The 14,222-nt window shown below is 35.5% G+C and overlaps 1 protein-coding gene across 1 annotated transcript in view; it reads right to left on the reverse strand.

Moving 5' to 3' along the window:
- LOC106869620 (splicing factor 3B subunit 2) overlaps positions 1 to 14,222 on the reverse strand; it is a 30,515-nt gene that overhangs the window by 3,174 nt on the left and 13,119 nt on the right. The window contains exons 10-20 of the mRNA XM_014915428.2: positions 13,377 to 13,504; positions 12,032 to 12,110; positions 10,881 to 10,997; positions 9,424 to 9,510; positions 8,769 to 8,843; positions 8,406 to 8,558; positions 7,639 to 7,788; positions 6,363 to 6,452; positions 4,947 to 5,054; positions 2,745 to 2,852; positions 561 to 697 (exon numbers count right to left, since the gene is read on the reverse strand). Of these exons, the coding sequence (XP_014770914.1) occupies positions 561 to 697; positions 2,745 to 2,852; positions 4,947 to 5,054; positions 6,363 to 6,452; positions 7,639 to 7,788; positions 8,406 to 8,558; positions 8,769 to 8,843; positions 9,424 to 9,510; positions 10,881 to 10,997; positions 12,032 to 12,110; positions 13,377 to 13,504 (1,232 nt within the window). The remainder of the gene's footprint in view (positions 1 to 560; positions 698 to 2,744; positions 2,853 to 4,946; positions 5,055 to 6,362; positions 6,453 to 7,638; positions 7,789 to 8,405; positions 8,559 to 8,768; positions 8,844 to 9,423; positions 9,511 to 10,880; positions 10,998 to 12,031; positions 12,111 to 13,376; positions 13,505 to 14,222) is intronic.

Consider the following 14,222-nt stretch of genomic DNA (forward strand, 5'->3'; position numbering starts at 1 on the left):
CCAAGCATTCTTGATATCTTTTTTTTTTTTTTTTTACTCCCTGACCCAGTTTTTACTGAGCCAGTAACTGCTGACCTCGGATGATTCAAGAACCACTGCTGAATGAAGTTAGCATACTTCTCAGCATTAATCAATAGACTCTACCCAGAAGCCTTTGGTACTTCAGGTCAGCATTGAGTTACAGCTCTGCCAGTTCTAATCCAACTACACTTGGCAAGGGATGCATTCAATTCTCATCAATCTCAGACTATTAAAAGGTAACCAAAACAACGTTCTTCTTCATCCCCATGAAAAGAATGTTTTGCAATCTTTTGACTGTGTCTGGAACGGAAACCTCCAAACCTAGTTGCCTATGTTCCATTAATCTCTGTTCGCTTAGATTGGAAGTTTCCATCAGACTGTGTCCTGTTATGGCACAGCTCTCTTCCTCTCTCCCGCCTTTTGTTTTAATGCAGACCCTAATGTACAAACACATTTGAGCTGCCCCTTCTCCTCTTACAAACTATAAAAAAAAAACAAACAACATTTACTAGAGGTAAATTAAGAAACAAGGTACATACCCCTCGGCACCAGGGGTTATAAGCCCTGTTGTGTCTAATTCTTCTTCGGAAGATTCTTCTTCAGACTCTTCACATTCTGACTCTGATTCCAATTCACCCCAATGAGTCTTATCGATTTCTTCTTCAGAAACTATAGTCTGGTATAATAAAAACAAAAAATTTTTTTTTAATTAACATAGAAATGATTCAAATAATCAGATTTCTTTATTTCTTCTCACTTAACCCTAATGTTTAATGCCTGACACTTGAAACACAACAAAAGAGAAAACTTGGATGAACTCTAACGATTCTTTCTGTTTGACTATCATCACAGGTAGTTGTTGGTAGAAGTATCAACAATTTATATATTAATTACTTGTAACAATTGGACTGCAGCCATGCTGGAGCACTGCTTTTTAATCACACAGTTACACCTGCATCTAATCAATTCTTCAATGGCTGATTAGCTAAGTAGCTATTTGTGATACAACTTTAATACATATATATCAGAAAAGATCATTTTTTTTTACATTCAAAATACTCCTTAACCTTAAAAAATACCATTGATGTTTTCAGCATTTTGATAACTTAGGTATTATAAGGTTAAGGAGATTCAGTTTTAGCATCAATCCACATGTTGATCATGTGGAAAGAGCATCATCCTAATCATTATCACCATCATTTAACGTCCATTTTCCATGCAGGCAGTTTGAGAGGGGCTGCAGCAGGCTCCAATTGTCTCTTTTGGCATGGTTTCTGCAGCTGGATACCTTTCCTAACACCAATCACTTTACAGAGTGTATTGGGTGTTTTTTTTTTTACATAGCCCAAGTACAGGTGCATATTATGTGGCAGCAGCACCAAATGAAGCAACAGAGTAAAATCTCAAATGACCAACACCTTATTTGCTTGGCCATTATATACCCATAAAAAATCTATCATGTACATTAAATGATGTCACATGTCACACAATTACAAGAAAGGAGTATAGCTGATAGAATTGACTCAAAGATGGTACTTTGTGCTCTGTGAGACAATTTTCTAGTCTAGATATAAAATAAAGAAAAGTAATTTATACTAGACCATAGCCATTTCTGCCACAATAATATATTTAAAACATCTATCATATATTAACAGCACCATTAGTAGAGTTACTAAACACTGTATTTGATACTGCACAAAACAAATATAGTCTAATAATAATGAAGTTATTGTATACAATGCTCAGGTGCATTACAGCTCATCAGAAAAAGTAACTAAAACTGCATTTAAGAAGTCATTTGTGATACAACTTCTAATAATTATTTTCTAATAAGCCTATTGGCTATTCATGACACTAGTGCCTGTTTAGACACAAAAATTCTATGTATATCGCTGCTGTTCCCAGCAGTTGAGCATCTACCATTGACAAAGCCAAGGAAGGCCGAAATCACATGATCTGGTAGTCTCAGTTGTGGTGATGGCAGCTGATTTATCTTTCACTAGTGATATAAACAAGAGTGCTTATAAGCACCACAAATCCATATGAGAGATTCACTCATGGTAAAGTATCACAGAATTTTGTGTTCTAATGGTGCATCTATTTTTAAGTGGGGATAAATATTATCTTTTGCTATTAATACCACTTCTGTTTCTAATAATTATTATTCGTCATCAAACCCATTTTTCAATGAAATTTTATTTTTATTATTAAAGATTGTATGATTAATTTGGTATGGTATTTATAGTACTATCTTAGGAGATTCTGGTTGTCATCAGTGCCAAAGGGTAAGAAATATTTGAATATAAATCAGTCAGAGATTTTTAACAAAAATGCAAGGAACTTTGAGACAACAGTCGTTTGAGGAACATCAACAAGATATCCTATTTATCTTAACCCATTAGTACCCATGGTCCTTTTTTTTAGGACCAATCCATCATATTTCTGCAACACCTGTATTTTTCTGAGATATCTTTAGTTAGTCATCAAGACTGGAATGTCTTTCAAATATTGTAATAAAATTTTTTCTATATATATTTAGTATCAGATAGAGTTGTGTAAAAAAAGATTTTTGGTAATAAATCAAATTTAAAAAATTTGGGCATCAATGGGTTTAAATCCCTTTCCTTATCTAACATTTGTAAACAGATTAATAAATGAGAAATGAGAAAATGGACATAATGGTTTAATAAAGGAAACAAAAATACAAGAAACCTGATATTTACCTGGAATTCTCCACTTTGGGTGCCAAAAACATCACCATACAATGGCTTGCCTGATTCATCAACAGGAGGTTTACCCCAACCTCCAGCATGATAACCGAATGAACATGACTGTAATTTAAAAAAAAAAAACAATTATAATAGTATTATTCATAAACTGTTTCTCAGTAATGAGATTTACAAAGTATCTCAAAGCTGTTCAAAATCTTATAATAAAACAGAGTTTGTGCGCGCGCATGTTCCTTATGGATTCGAAATCTGGGTTGCCGATTTTGACGCATGAGGTATCAAAAGATTCAGTAATAAAGTATGTTTTTTGCACAACTCTTTTTTACTATAATATAACTTCATAAACAAGGTCAGGCGCGTATTATTTATAGTAGATAATCTTTTTAAGTGAAGTATGTTTGTCTGTGTTTTGTTTAGCCCAGAGCTGCCTCTGATGTAGCAGACCCATCGCATAGTTTTGGGTTTTTTTTTTCTTCCTGAAAAACTGTAAATTTGTGTCTTTCTTTGGATGAAAATGTTTGTTTTAAGAGAGATTTGGCTGCTATTTGTAGTAGCTCAAGTTACCACAGAGACACCTGTGTGTGTGTGTGTGTTTTGTTGTGGTGAAAAAAAAAAACCCCAACTTTTTCTCAGACTATTTTGCACAATAATTTTTAAAGAAATCTGGACATCTTTCTTCCTGTTGACCATTCAGCTTCAAATTGAAATTGTTAATTGTTGGAAGTCAAGTTGTTATCGTATAGAGTGGAAGTTCAATTCAAAGTTTTGAACTCATTATCTTGTGGTTAGTAATCTATAACTTTAAATTTGAAGCCATTAAGACTTTAAACATTATTTTACTGGATTTAGCCATTCGACTGTCGTCGTGATGGGGTATCACCGTCAAAAATTTAATTGATCATACTGACCTCAGTGCATATTTCAGTTTGGCATTTATTTTATAGATCTCTGCTTGATGAACTGCTAACTTTGAGACATAGTGGAACACAATACTTCATTTAACAACAAGTGTAAATATACACACATATTAGATGCAAGAATGATAGTGCGGTTGAGAAGTTTGTTTCCCAACGTGGTTCCAAATTCAGTCTCCCTCTGCATGATACCTTGGGCAAATGTTTTCTACTATAGTCCTAGGTGAACCATAGAATTATGACTGAATTTGGTAGATGGAAACTGCAGCATTGTTCATCAAAAAATGACCAAAAAACATGTTTATAAAGAAGAGCTGTTTGCTTCGTACACCTCATGTGCCGATTCTGCACATAAGAAAGGAACAAATAATACAATGTGGCTGTAGGTCATAACACCCAGGTGTATTGCTAGTATTTAATAAAACAAAGAGGTATAATAATTGTATGGTTTGAAAGTACAGGCCTAATATTCACATAGGTCCAAATGTTATTACAGTCAAAGAATGCCCTATCAATGGAAACATATCTGCTTGTTTCAATTTGTCTACAAGAGGTAAGTAACCACTCTTACTTCATAGTTGTCCTTCTGAAATCTAATCATTCAAACAACTGTTATGTTATGAAACGAAAAATATTTCTATCAAAGTATGTAAAAGAGTAAAAAGAACTGTTGTGAAAAAACAGATTTTTTTTCTTTCTTTTTGCATTACACAGTCAAAGAAGAACTTTTGGGAAATTGATGCACAGAAAAAAAAAAACATATGCTCAACTGAACTAACTTCACATGGATGATAATTGATGAGATCTATCTAAATTTTCTTACATCAAGTTCAATGTTAGTGAAAAGAAGTTACAAATCTCCTCTTTGACTTACTGCAAATTTATTCTGTTACTTAGTCAGAAATTGCAACAGCACACTGAATTATTACTATAGGTAAAATTTAGTATGTTAATTATATTATCTCGTTGCCCCCTAAAGCCTAACATACCTGACATGCCCAGAGCTCCCTGGGTGTGGGGGAGTACTACCCATATTGAAAACCTCTTTGGTAAAAGAAATAGAATGTCAGTGAAATTGGAAATGTAGTATAATTAAGAAGGAAGGTCATCAAAAATTATGAAATCTGTCAGTTGTAAAGTTTGTGAAAGTTTTGTGTTGTTGTTCATGAATAAAGAATTCTAGAAAGCTAATCCAGTAGTTCAGGTTAATGAAAGTACTATGAAGTAGGAAAAAAAGAAGTTGTGCATAAATCTCGAAAGGCAACAAAAATTTAATACATACTTCTGGAATTGGTGCATTCAAGCCAGGGATCTTGAGATTTGGGTAGGATGGAGGAGGTCCATATCGTTGCATAGCAATCAACCATGGCGGGGGAACTTTCTCTGAATTCTGAAATAGAAAAAAAAAAAAATGATCAAATACAATCTTCAGAACATTCAGTATTTATGTGGATATATGCACCAGAATATAGTACCAAAGAGCAATGGCTCAGAACAATAAGAAAATGTGTGTGCGTGTTTCCTCTTGTGTTTGTCCTCCATCACTGCTTCACAACCAGTGTTAGTTTGCTTACATCCTCAAGTTCAGCAAAAGGAAACTGACAGAAGCACCAGGTTTAAGGAACTTCCCAACCACATGGTTCTGGGTTCAGTCCCCCTGCATGGCACCTTGGGCAAGTGCCTTCTACTATAGTCTAGGGCCGACCAAAGCCTTGTGAGTGGATTTGGTAGAAGAAACTGAAAGAAGCCTGTCATATATATATATATATATATATATATATATAAGGCCAGATGGTGGGGGCATGCACAATTGTTGATATATTCCTGGGTCCTTTCAGACGACCCATCAAGTAGAGTCCTGGTCAGTCCTCGTCTCTGTGAGATACCTCCTCATCTGCCATGACCATGTGGAATGTGGTCAACAACACAAGCCATCAACCCAGCCAGATTCTCAGTGAGGAGAACACAGTAACCAGGGTCTGGCTTGGAAAATCTTCAGCCCCCCTGGTCCTCCCTGTATAGTTGTGAGACTTGGACACTTTCCTGGGCCCTTAGGATAAACCTGAACTCCTTCGCCACCAGGGTGCTTTGCAGGATTATGGGTTACCATTGGTTGGATTTTGTATCCAATCAATCACTCTGCTCAGGGATGTGCCTTGTTACTTGTATAATTTGGAAGCATCAGCTCAAACTGCTTGGCCATGTGTGTGTGTGTGTGTGTGTGTGTGACTGTCCCAATACCATTTGACAACTGGTGTTGATGTGTTTATATCCCCTTGACTTAGTGGTTTGGCAAAATGGCAAAAAAAAAAAGACAATAGAATGAATACCAAGTTTAAAAAAGAAAAACAAAGGTTCAAGGGTTTGCACATTTCAATATTGTTTTCTAGTCATAAGGTGTGATGATGGGAGAAAGAGTATGATAAAGGTGGGGAAAAGGAGGAAAACAAGGAAGAAGATGGATAAGGACAGAAACGATGAAGAATAAAGCTTGAAGGCACACTTAATCATTTGACCAACAAGCTGTAATTAATGAGCCAACTTAATCGGAATTGAACTGCAGCTACACAAAAGCTAAAATAATACCCTTGATAATGGTACGGTTGGATTGTTACTAACAGGCTCTCGATTACAAAAATAGAAATTGGTTAATAAATATATGTAGGAATTCATAAATAAATACATTATAATAACTTACTGGACCAACTGGCATGCCCAGGGCTGTTCTCAGTTCATCAGAGAGATTACCAGGTTTTTTCTCTTTAAGACGTGTCTCAAATTCTTTACCCTGAAATATCAAGTCATAAGAAGACATATATATAGATAGATAGATAAATAGATAGATAGATAGATAGATAGACAGACAGGTGTACACACACCCAGTACAAAAATTATAAATAACATGAAGACAAGGTAAAACAAAAATAAACACAAAATGTGTATTAGTTTTACGCTCAGCAAAAATAAATGGAAAATCTTTTTTGTTTTGAGCTAATGCTCTTGTAACAGAAAGAAAAAATGAGGAGAGAACAAAAAAAATGGAGAGAAAAAGAATATATTTCAATCAGATGGTCACTTATAGGAAAGTAAGAAAAGGTTACTTGAGGTGTGAGTAGCAAGGGGGGACAACTGTGAGAGGTGAGTTGAGGTGTAGGTGGTTAGGGGGACATTTGTGAATCTGGCACGTATATATAAAATTACATCTATTGCATTACACTCCAAAAAGATGACCGAGAAGAAAATTTGAGCTACTTCACTGATATCTAAAGTTGGAGACTCATCAGCAATAGAAGTCATAAAGTACAAATGAATATAGTGTTAAATTATAGATTTATAACATTTTTATACATGTTTCAGTGACTGCTATGTAATGATTATATAAGATTAACCTTATACAATTTTTACTCAAACATCACTACATCAGAACTTGTTGCATCCTGAGGGGTCATGAGTACAGTGACAAATTTAGTGTATAAGTATGGGTTCATCAGGGCTCGGTTCTCAGTTAACTCTTATACATCATAGTCTTTCAGGCCATAACAGAGGAATTTAAAACTGGCTGCCCATGGGAACTACTATATGCTGATAACTTTACTCATTTAGTAGAATCTGTAGCAGAATTGGAAAAGAAATTCACAGTATGGGAGCAAAACCTAGAATCGAAGAGCCTTAAAGTTAATCTAGCTTTTTAGAGATTACCAGAGCACTTCATTTCTGCATAATATAAAAAAAGGGATTATATTTTTAGAATATGGTTTCAATTGTTGAGCTCTTGGTTTAAAGATGCAAGAAACAAAACACACACACACACACATAATATTCAATTCAAAGGTACTTGACTTCATTGTATTCCTTGCATGCATGCATTTAGGCAGAAAAAATGTAAAACACTTAGAAAAAAAACAGACTTCAACTTCTGATATGATAAAAAATAAATAAAAAAAAAAGAACATGAAACAAATATCAGGATTTACCTCATAATAAAGATCCCCATGAATGGTCAATTTTGGTTTGGTTTGCCATCGGAAGAAAGCATCATGGAGTTTTTGGTAATCAATATCAATCTTGCCAAGTTTAGGACGCACTTTCTCACGCATCTTTGCTTTCAAGGTTTTCTGATCTTCCTGGAAAATACAATCCATAAAAATGCTACATAAAACTGTAGAGAATATAACCCCACAAAAAGTGAATATTAGCAGTCTTGTTACATGTTCTTTTCTATCCATTAATTTCATCTTTAATATTGGTTTTAAATTTTGCCACAGGGCCAGCAGCTTCATGGGTGAGGCTAAATTGATTATTTCAAATCCCATTGCCCAAATCCCTTGCAAAGCTTTGGTCAGCCTGGGGCTACAGTAGAAGACATTTGCTCAAGGTGCCTTGCAATAGCACTGAACCCAAAACCACATGGTTGGGAAGTGAACATAACCATACAACTATGCCTATATATCATCATGAATGCTCTTCCTAATGTCAATCCCATTACAAAGTGTACTGGGTGCTTTTTATGTGACACCATCACCAGTGATTTTAATGAGACCCCTTCACCACTGCTTTTTATGTGGTGCCATCACCAATGCTTTTTATGTGGTACCATCACCAGTGCTTTTTATGTGGTGCCATCACCACTGCTTTTTATGTGGTACCATCACCACTGCTTTTTATGTGGTACCATCACCACTGCTTTGTATGTGGTACCATCACCAGTGCCTTTTATATGTAAATAATTTATTAGGCCTACCTTTTCAGCCAAAGCAGCCCTCATTTCCATAATTCCAGTAGCTTTGATAAAATCTGGTAGTTCAAAAGGTGGCTTTTCAATACCTCTCTTTCCTTGAAGGTATTTACTCTTAAAACACCAATGACGTGGCACTGGAACCGTATTCCTGGTGGCCTGAAGCAAAACAAAATTAAAATATAATCCAATCACACTATCCTGTTTCATTAAACTCAAATATTTTCACAAAATCTTAAACAATAACATCATTATGTATTTTTTGTAACTAAAAAAAAAAAATAATAAATTCTTCTTTTCCAGTCTAGAAAGTGGCAAAGAATAAAGTTGCCAATAAATTTCAAGCAAAGAGAACAAAGAACAACTTACTTTGAGTTGTACAAGCAGTCTTGGATCCTGAGCTGTAGCATCATGCATCTCCACTACATCAGGTCTTGATACAAGCTAGACGAAAAAAAAAAAAGTAAATACATAAAATGTTATTTCCATTATGAGAAAGAGAGCTTTTAAAACAAAAGTCAAGGATATTGATCAGAATGTTCTGGATATTTCTTTTGTCTTTCTCCTTCTTTCTACATAAATCCCATCTTCCTGCAAAATGCTCTCCACAATCAGAAATCATTAATATGCTTTAGTGTTTTATATTTATACATGTGTGTGATCATATGGGTATGCATGTCTATGTGTGACCGTGTTTGTTTGTATCTGCATCTCTCAATTTCTGGTGCGTGTATGTCTGTGTGTGATTGAGTGTGTCTCATTTTCTGGTGTGTGTGTGTGTGTGTGTGTATCTCATTTTTTGATGTGACCGGTCCTTTCTCCAGCTCATTATATGCTCAACAATACGAACAATTTTTATTCCCCATACTACAGGCCTGAACATATAACCTCCGTCTAAGCTGATCATGAATTGCATTGACTTCACTAGTCAGGTAAAATTTGGAAGGTGCACGGGCACTGCAATTTTTCTAAGGGTACATATGTTTATAAGTTACCAAACATCACAGAAACCTTGTAAACTTACCTGTTTTAATTGTGCAATACTCAAGCGAGTGAGTTTCTTCAACTTCTTCTTTGACAACTTTGGTGCCTCATCATCAGCCACTAAGTCCTGTTAGAGAAATAATGCAATGTTGCAGTGAATAAACTTGATTCGTTTGACAATGAAATTATTCAATAACCAAAAGGATAAACACCTAAATAAATTTAACAACGAAATACAATTTAAAAAGAGAAGAAGATCAAACAGAAACATTCCTGGAGACAAACCACAATAAACAAATAAAATATAAAAACTTCATCGTAAGTGAGAATCACAGAAAATTATCTCAGCAAAACGAGAAGAAATTTACATGCCAATGCCATGTGTCAGCACCATGTAAAAGCACCCGTGCCTAATACCACATGGAGTGCACCTGTACTGATGCCACATAAAAGCACCCATGCTTAATACCACATGGAGTGCACCTGTACTGATGCCACATGAAAGCATCCATGCCTAATACCACATGGAGTGCACCTGTACTGATGCCGCATGAAAACACCCATGCCTAATACCACATGGAATGCACCTGTACTGATGCCACATGAAAGCACCCATGCCTAATACCACATGGAATGCACCTGTACTGATGCCACATGAAAGCCCCTATGCCTAATACCACATGGAGTGCACCTGTACTGATGCCACATGAAAGCACCCAATACAATTTTAAAGTGGTTGGTGTTAGGAAGAGCATCCAGCCACAGAAACCATGCGAAAACAAGATGACTGGTGCCTGGTGCAGCCCTCCAGTTTGCCAGCTATCATCAAACTATCCAACCCATACCAGCAGAGGGAAAACGGACATTAAATGATGATCTTCACCTACCACCACCTTATCTCTCCCTCTATGCACCAATGATGATGATGATGCTCCACTTTACCCAAACGATAACCTGAAGTAGCACTGAATCACCTCCTAGCCAACCCTTCCCCACTACCCTTATCTCTCAATAACCCCTTGACTCTACTTTTCCCTTTCCTTTCTATTAACCATTTTATCTTTCATGCGGCACTTCACCCATCCATGTACCAGGATGTGGTAACAATGCTTTTCCTTCTACTCAACCCTCACATCACCTTCTCTCTCTCTCACTAACTCTTGATACTATCTGATCCCTAATCCTCCTGTTACTCCCTCCCCTAACACTGTCTCAGTTATTGTCTCCTCGACCACCCTCTTTCAACAATAAACCTAACTCCAATACGATCCGTCCTGGACCCCAACAAACCAGTGCTGGCTGTACAATCCGTAAAGGGGTTGGTATTAGGAAGGGCATACAAAAACGTGGTCCACCCACCCACCCATTGAACTCTCCTATCCATATCAGCATATGGTATGAACATAAAACAACAACAATGCTGCTGCCACCAACAATAAAGTCTGAATGCTATAACGGTGATATTAAAAAAAACAAAAAAGGGAGGAAGTAACTCACTTCATCATCGTCTATAATGAGTCCTCGAGCCTTTATAGGAACTTCTTCAGGTTTTTTTTCCTCTTCTCTTCTTTCTTCTGGTCTTTGGAAATCTTTTGGTTTTTCAGGATCTGCAATCTTCAAAAGAAATAAAAAGCAAATTATGGAAAATAGAGAAATGATAAGAATTATACAACTACATTCATTATTCCAGAAATTAAAAAAAAAACCCTTTAGCATTTAAACCAGCCATATCAGACCCAAATATTCTATCTATTGTTATGTTCAAACTGGTGAAATCCAGCCTCACGCACCTACCCTACAATGTCATTTTAAACATAAACAATCACATCAATCTCTTGAAGCTTTGAGATAATGCAGGATTAATTCAAAACAATATGAATAGATAAGCATCACATTTGATAGAGTAATCTGAATACTGAAGAGATAAGTCAATTTTTGATAAAACTCATTAGATAAAGTGACTCAAAACAATTGCAACTCTGACTTCAAATATGTTTGAATATAAAATCAAAGAAGAAAAGATCAGTTTTTCTAGAATTAGGATTAAGCTTACAATATAGAAGATCACTTTGAAAAGTGATGACTATGAACAAATTACATTGATGTATGTTTGGTTTTCTTTTTTAAAGCAAATGATTCTATTGTCCCACACAACTAAAGACTAAATGTCATAGAATTCTAGCCTGAAATATTCCCCAATGAAATCTCACACGAAACAGAAAAAAGATTAATTACTGAAGGAGTTAAATTCATACTACAAAATAATTTTTCAACTTCAATATCAGCATTTATAAATAAATACCTAGGGCTGTAATGAGAATAAATGTTGCCCCAACATACACCAATTTAATCAAAGCATACCTAGAAGTCTAAATAATTTTGCTTTAATTTTATTGCAAATGCTAAACAATTCATCTCCAGCTGTAATTTATTTATAAAATATACTGTAACCTTACAAATATAGTATATTAGGAAATAAAACCACAACTCTTCCTTCACTGTAAACATTCATGTGATTGTAATTGCTGTAGGCTTTGCAAATGTTGCTCGGAAGTTAATTATTGTCTTCAAACATGAAAATATTGTGCAACATAAAACAAAAATTAGTAAAATACTTTTCATATGACTTCCTAAATCCTAATACATACCTTGAAATTCTCAAATATCTTTGCAAAAACATGGTAGTTAACATCAAAGTGGCCAATATCTAACTGTTCTTGTACATACCTGAAAATAAAATAGAGAGTCAACAAAATGTGTGTGTGTACCCAAAATTATTGACAACCAATAAAAGTAACAAATGAAATACATTTTTTTAATGAACTATACAATAAGATTAAATGTTTAAGATAGGTTGTTAAGATTATCATTTCCTGACTATCAATTTCATATCTGAAGTGCATATTGACAATGCTTAGAGAATGTGCCAGGCAACTGTGGAGAAAACAAAACAAGAAACAATACTTCTAGAAAAATGGCAAATGTTCAACTAGAAAAACATGAAAGAAACACACCCACTCAACACAAGTGTCCCCATCCCCAGGAGTGATTAAATGCTAGGATCAGGTACCTGCCATCCACATCACTCACTATGACAATCCCCACTAAGCCCTTAACACTGTGCGCCTCTTCCAATGATGATAGCAACTGGGTTGCCTCACCTGTTGAAAGTCACATGATTGTGTAAAATTTTCAACCAGCAACATTGAGCTGTGAGTGCCATGTGGATTATAGTCTTGCTGGAACATGCTTGCTCACCAACCACCCACCTATTTGATGCAGAGTTTGACCACCAATGTTATGCAGATAGTAGCAGTGATCCTGTGAGAAGTGAGGTCACAACCCCCAGGATCATCAGATATGATGGAAATATGGTGTGCATCACCTTCTTGGGATCCTTATTTATGAGCCTCATCAACCCATTCAAAGCAGGGTTCCAAACAACCATAATGGTGAAATGTATGTAGGAACAAATAATATAAACTTGTGTCTACCATAGTTTATGCATATATAATGATTTTGCTTAGTCATAAGGATACTAATAACCTGTTGTTAGAACTGAGGGAGTTCCAGCAACTCAAAATCCAAAAATTCAATGTTTTCAATGTTGTAAGCAGCCATATGTGGCTATGCATTGTTGGGTAACAATAACACTTGCTTTGACAACTGACCTCAGTGTTTGGTGCTGGTTTCAGCTTGTTGGCCAGCATTTCAGAGTCATTGCTCATCATCAGTCTGGAGCAGCATGGCCTGCTAGCTGTCAATGCCTATCTGCCTTTGAAAACATATTTCAAGTGAAATACATTCACTAGGGCTAAATAACAGCAGCATTCTTCCCTTTCATGGGACTGTCCCATTAAGTTGACAACATACTATCACTTTATCATGCTGCTACTGCATAAATCTCTCTCAGAGAGATTTAGAAATATATTATTTCTATAAACTAAAATTAATTCAACTGAAAATCCAAGATTGAATGAAATCTATACTTACTCTATTTCCACACTTCGATCATTTTCATCATCTTTAGCAGGTTTTTTCTTTAAGTCATTTGCATCTTGCATGAATTCTGGATGTTTCTTCTTATTCTTCTTTTTCTTCTTCTTCTTTCTTGTCCTGTTCTTTAATATGTAAAAAAAAAAGTATATAGAAAAAATGAGATTTTCAAGTATTAAACATGAAAAAAGCAATTCAAATCCATGTTAATGTAAATAAAGAAATAAAAATTACAATAGACACATATATACATACATATATATATATATATATATATATATATACAATTATGAACACACACCCCATCATATCTACCTACCTACCTACCTAATTGCTGTTGCTGTCATCATCATCATCACTTAACATCTGTATTCCATACCAATATGGGCAGCAGGATGGTTCAACAGGAACTGGCAAGTCAGAAGACTGCACCAAGCTCTACTGTCTGTTTTTGCATGATTTGTATAGCTGGATGCCCTTCCTAATGCCAACCACTTTACAGAGTGTACTGGCTGCCTTTTACATGGTGCCAGCAGCAATGAAGTCACTAAGTAACTTGCAAGATGTGACCCTTCAACTGATGGGAATAGTGCTGAGGGACAGAAAAGGTGTCTTGCATTAAAAGGGAAATATGGCTTTGTCTGTCTGTCTGTCTATATATATATATATATTCTTTTATTTGCTTCAGTCATTTGACTGCAGCCATGCTGGAACACTGTCTTTAGTCGAACAAATCGACCCCAGGACTTATTCTTTGTAAGCCTAATACTTATTCTATCAGTCTCTTTGGCTGAACTGCTAAGTAATGGGGACATAAACACACCAGCATTAGTTAAGCAATAG

This window comes from Octopus bimaculoides, chromosome 3 (assembly GCF_001194135.2).
Source record: "Octopus bimaculoides isolate UCB-OBI-ISO-001 chromosome 3, ASM119413v2, whole genome shotgun sequence".
In the NCBI taxonomy this organism is placed as follows: Eukaryota; Metazoa; Mollusca; class Cephalopoda; order Octopoda; family Octopodidae; genus Octopus; species Octopus bimaculoides.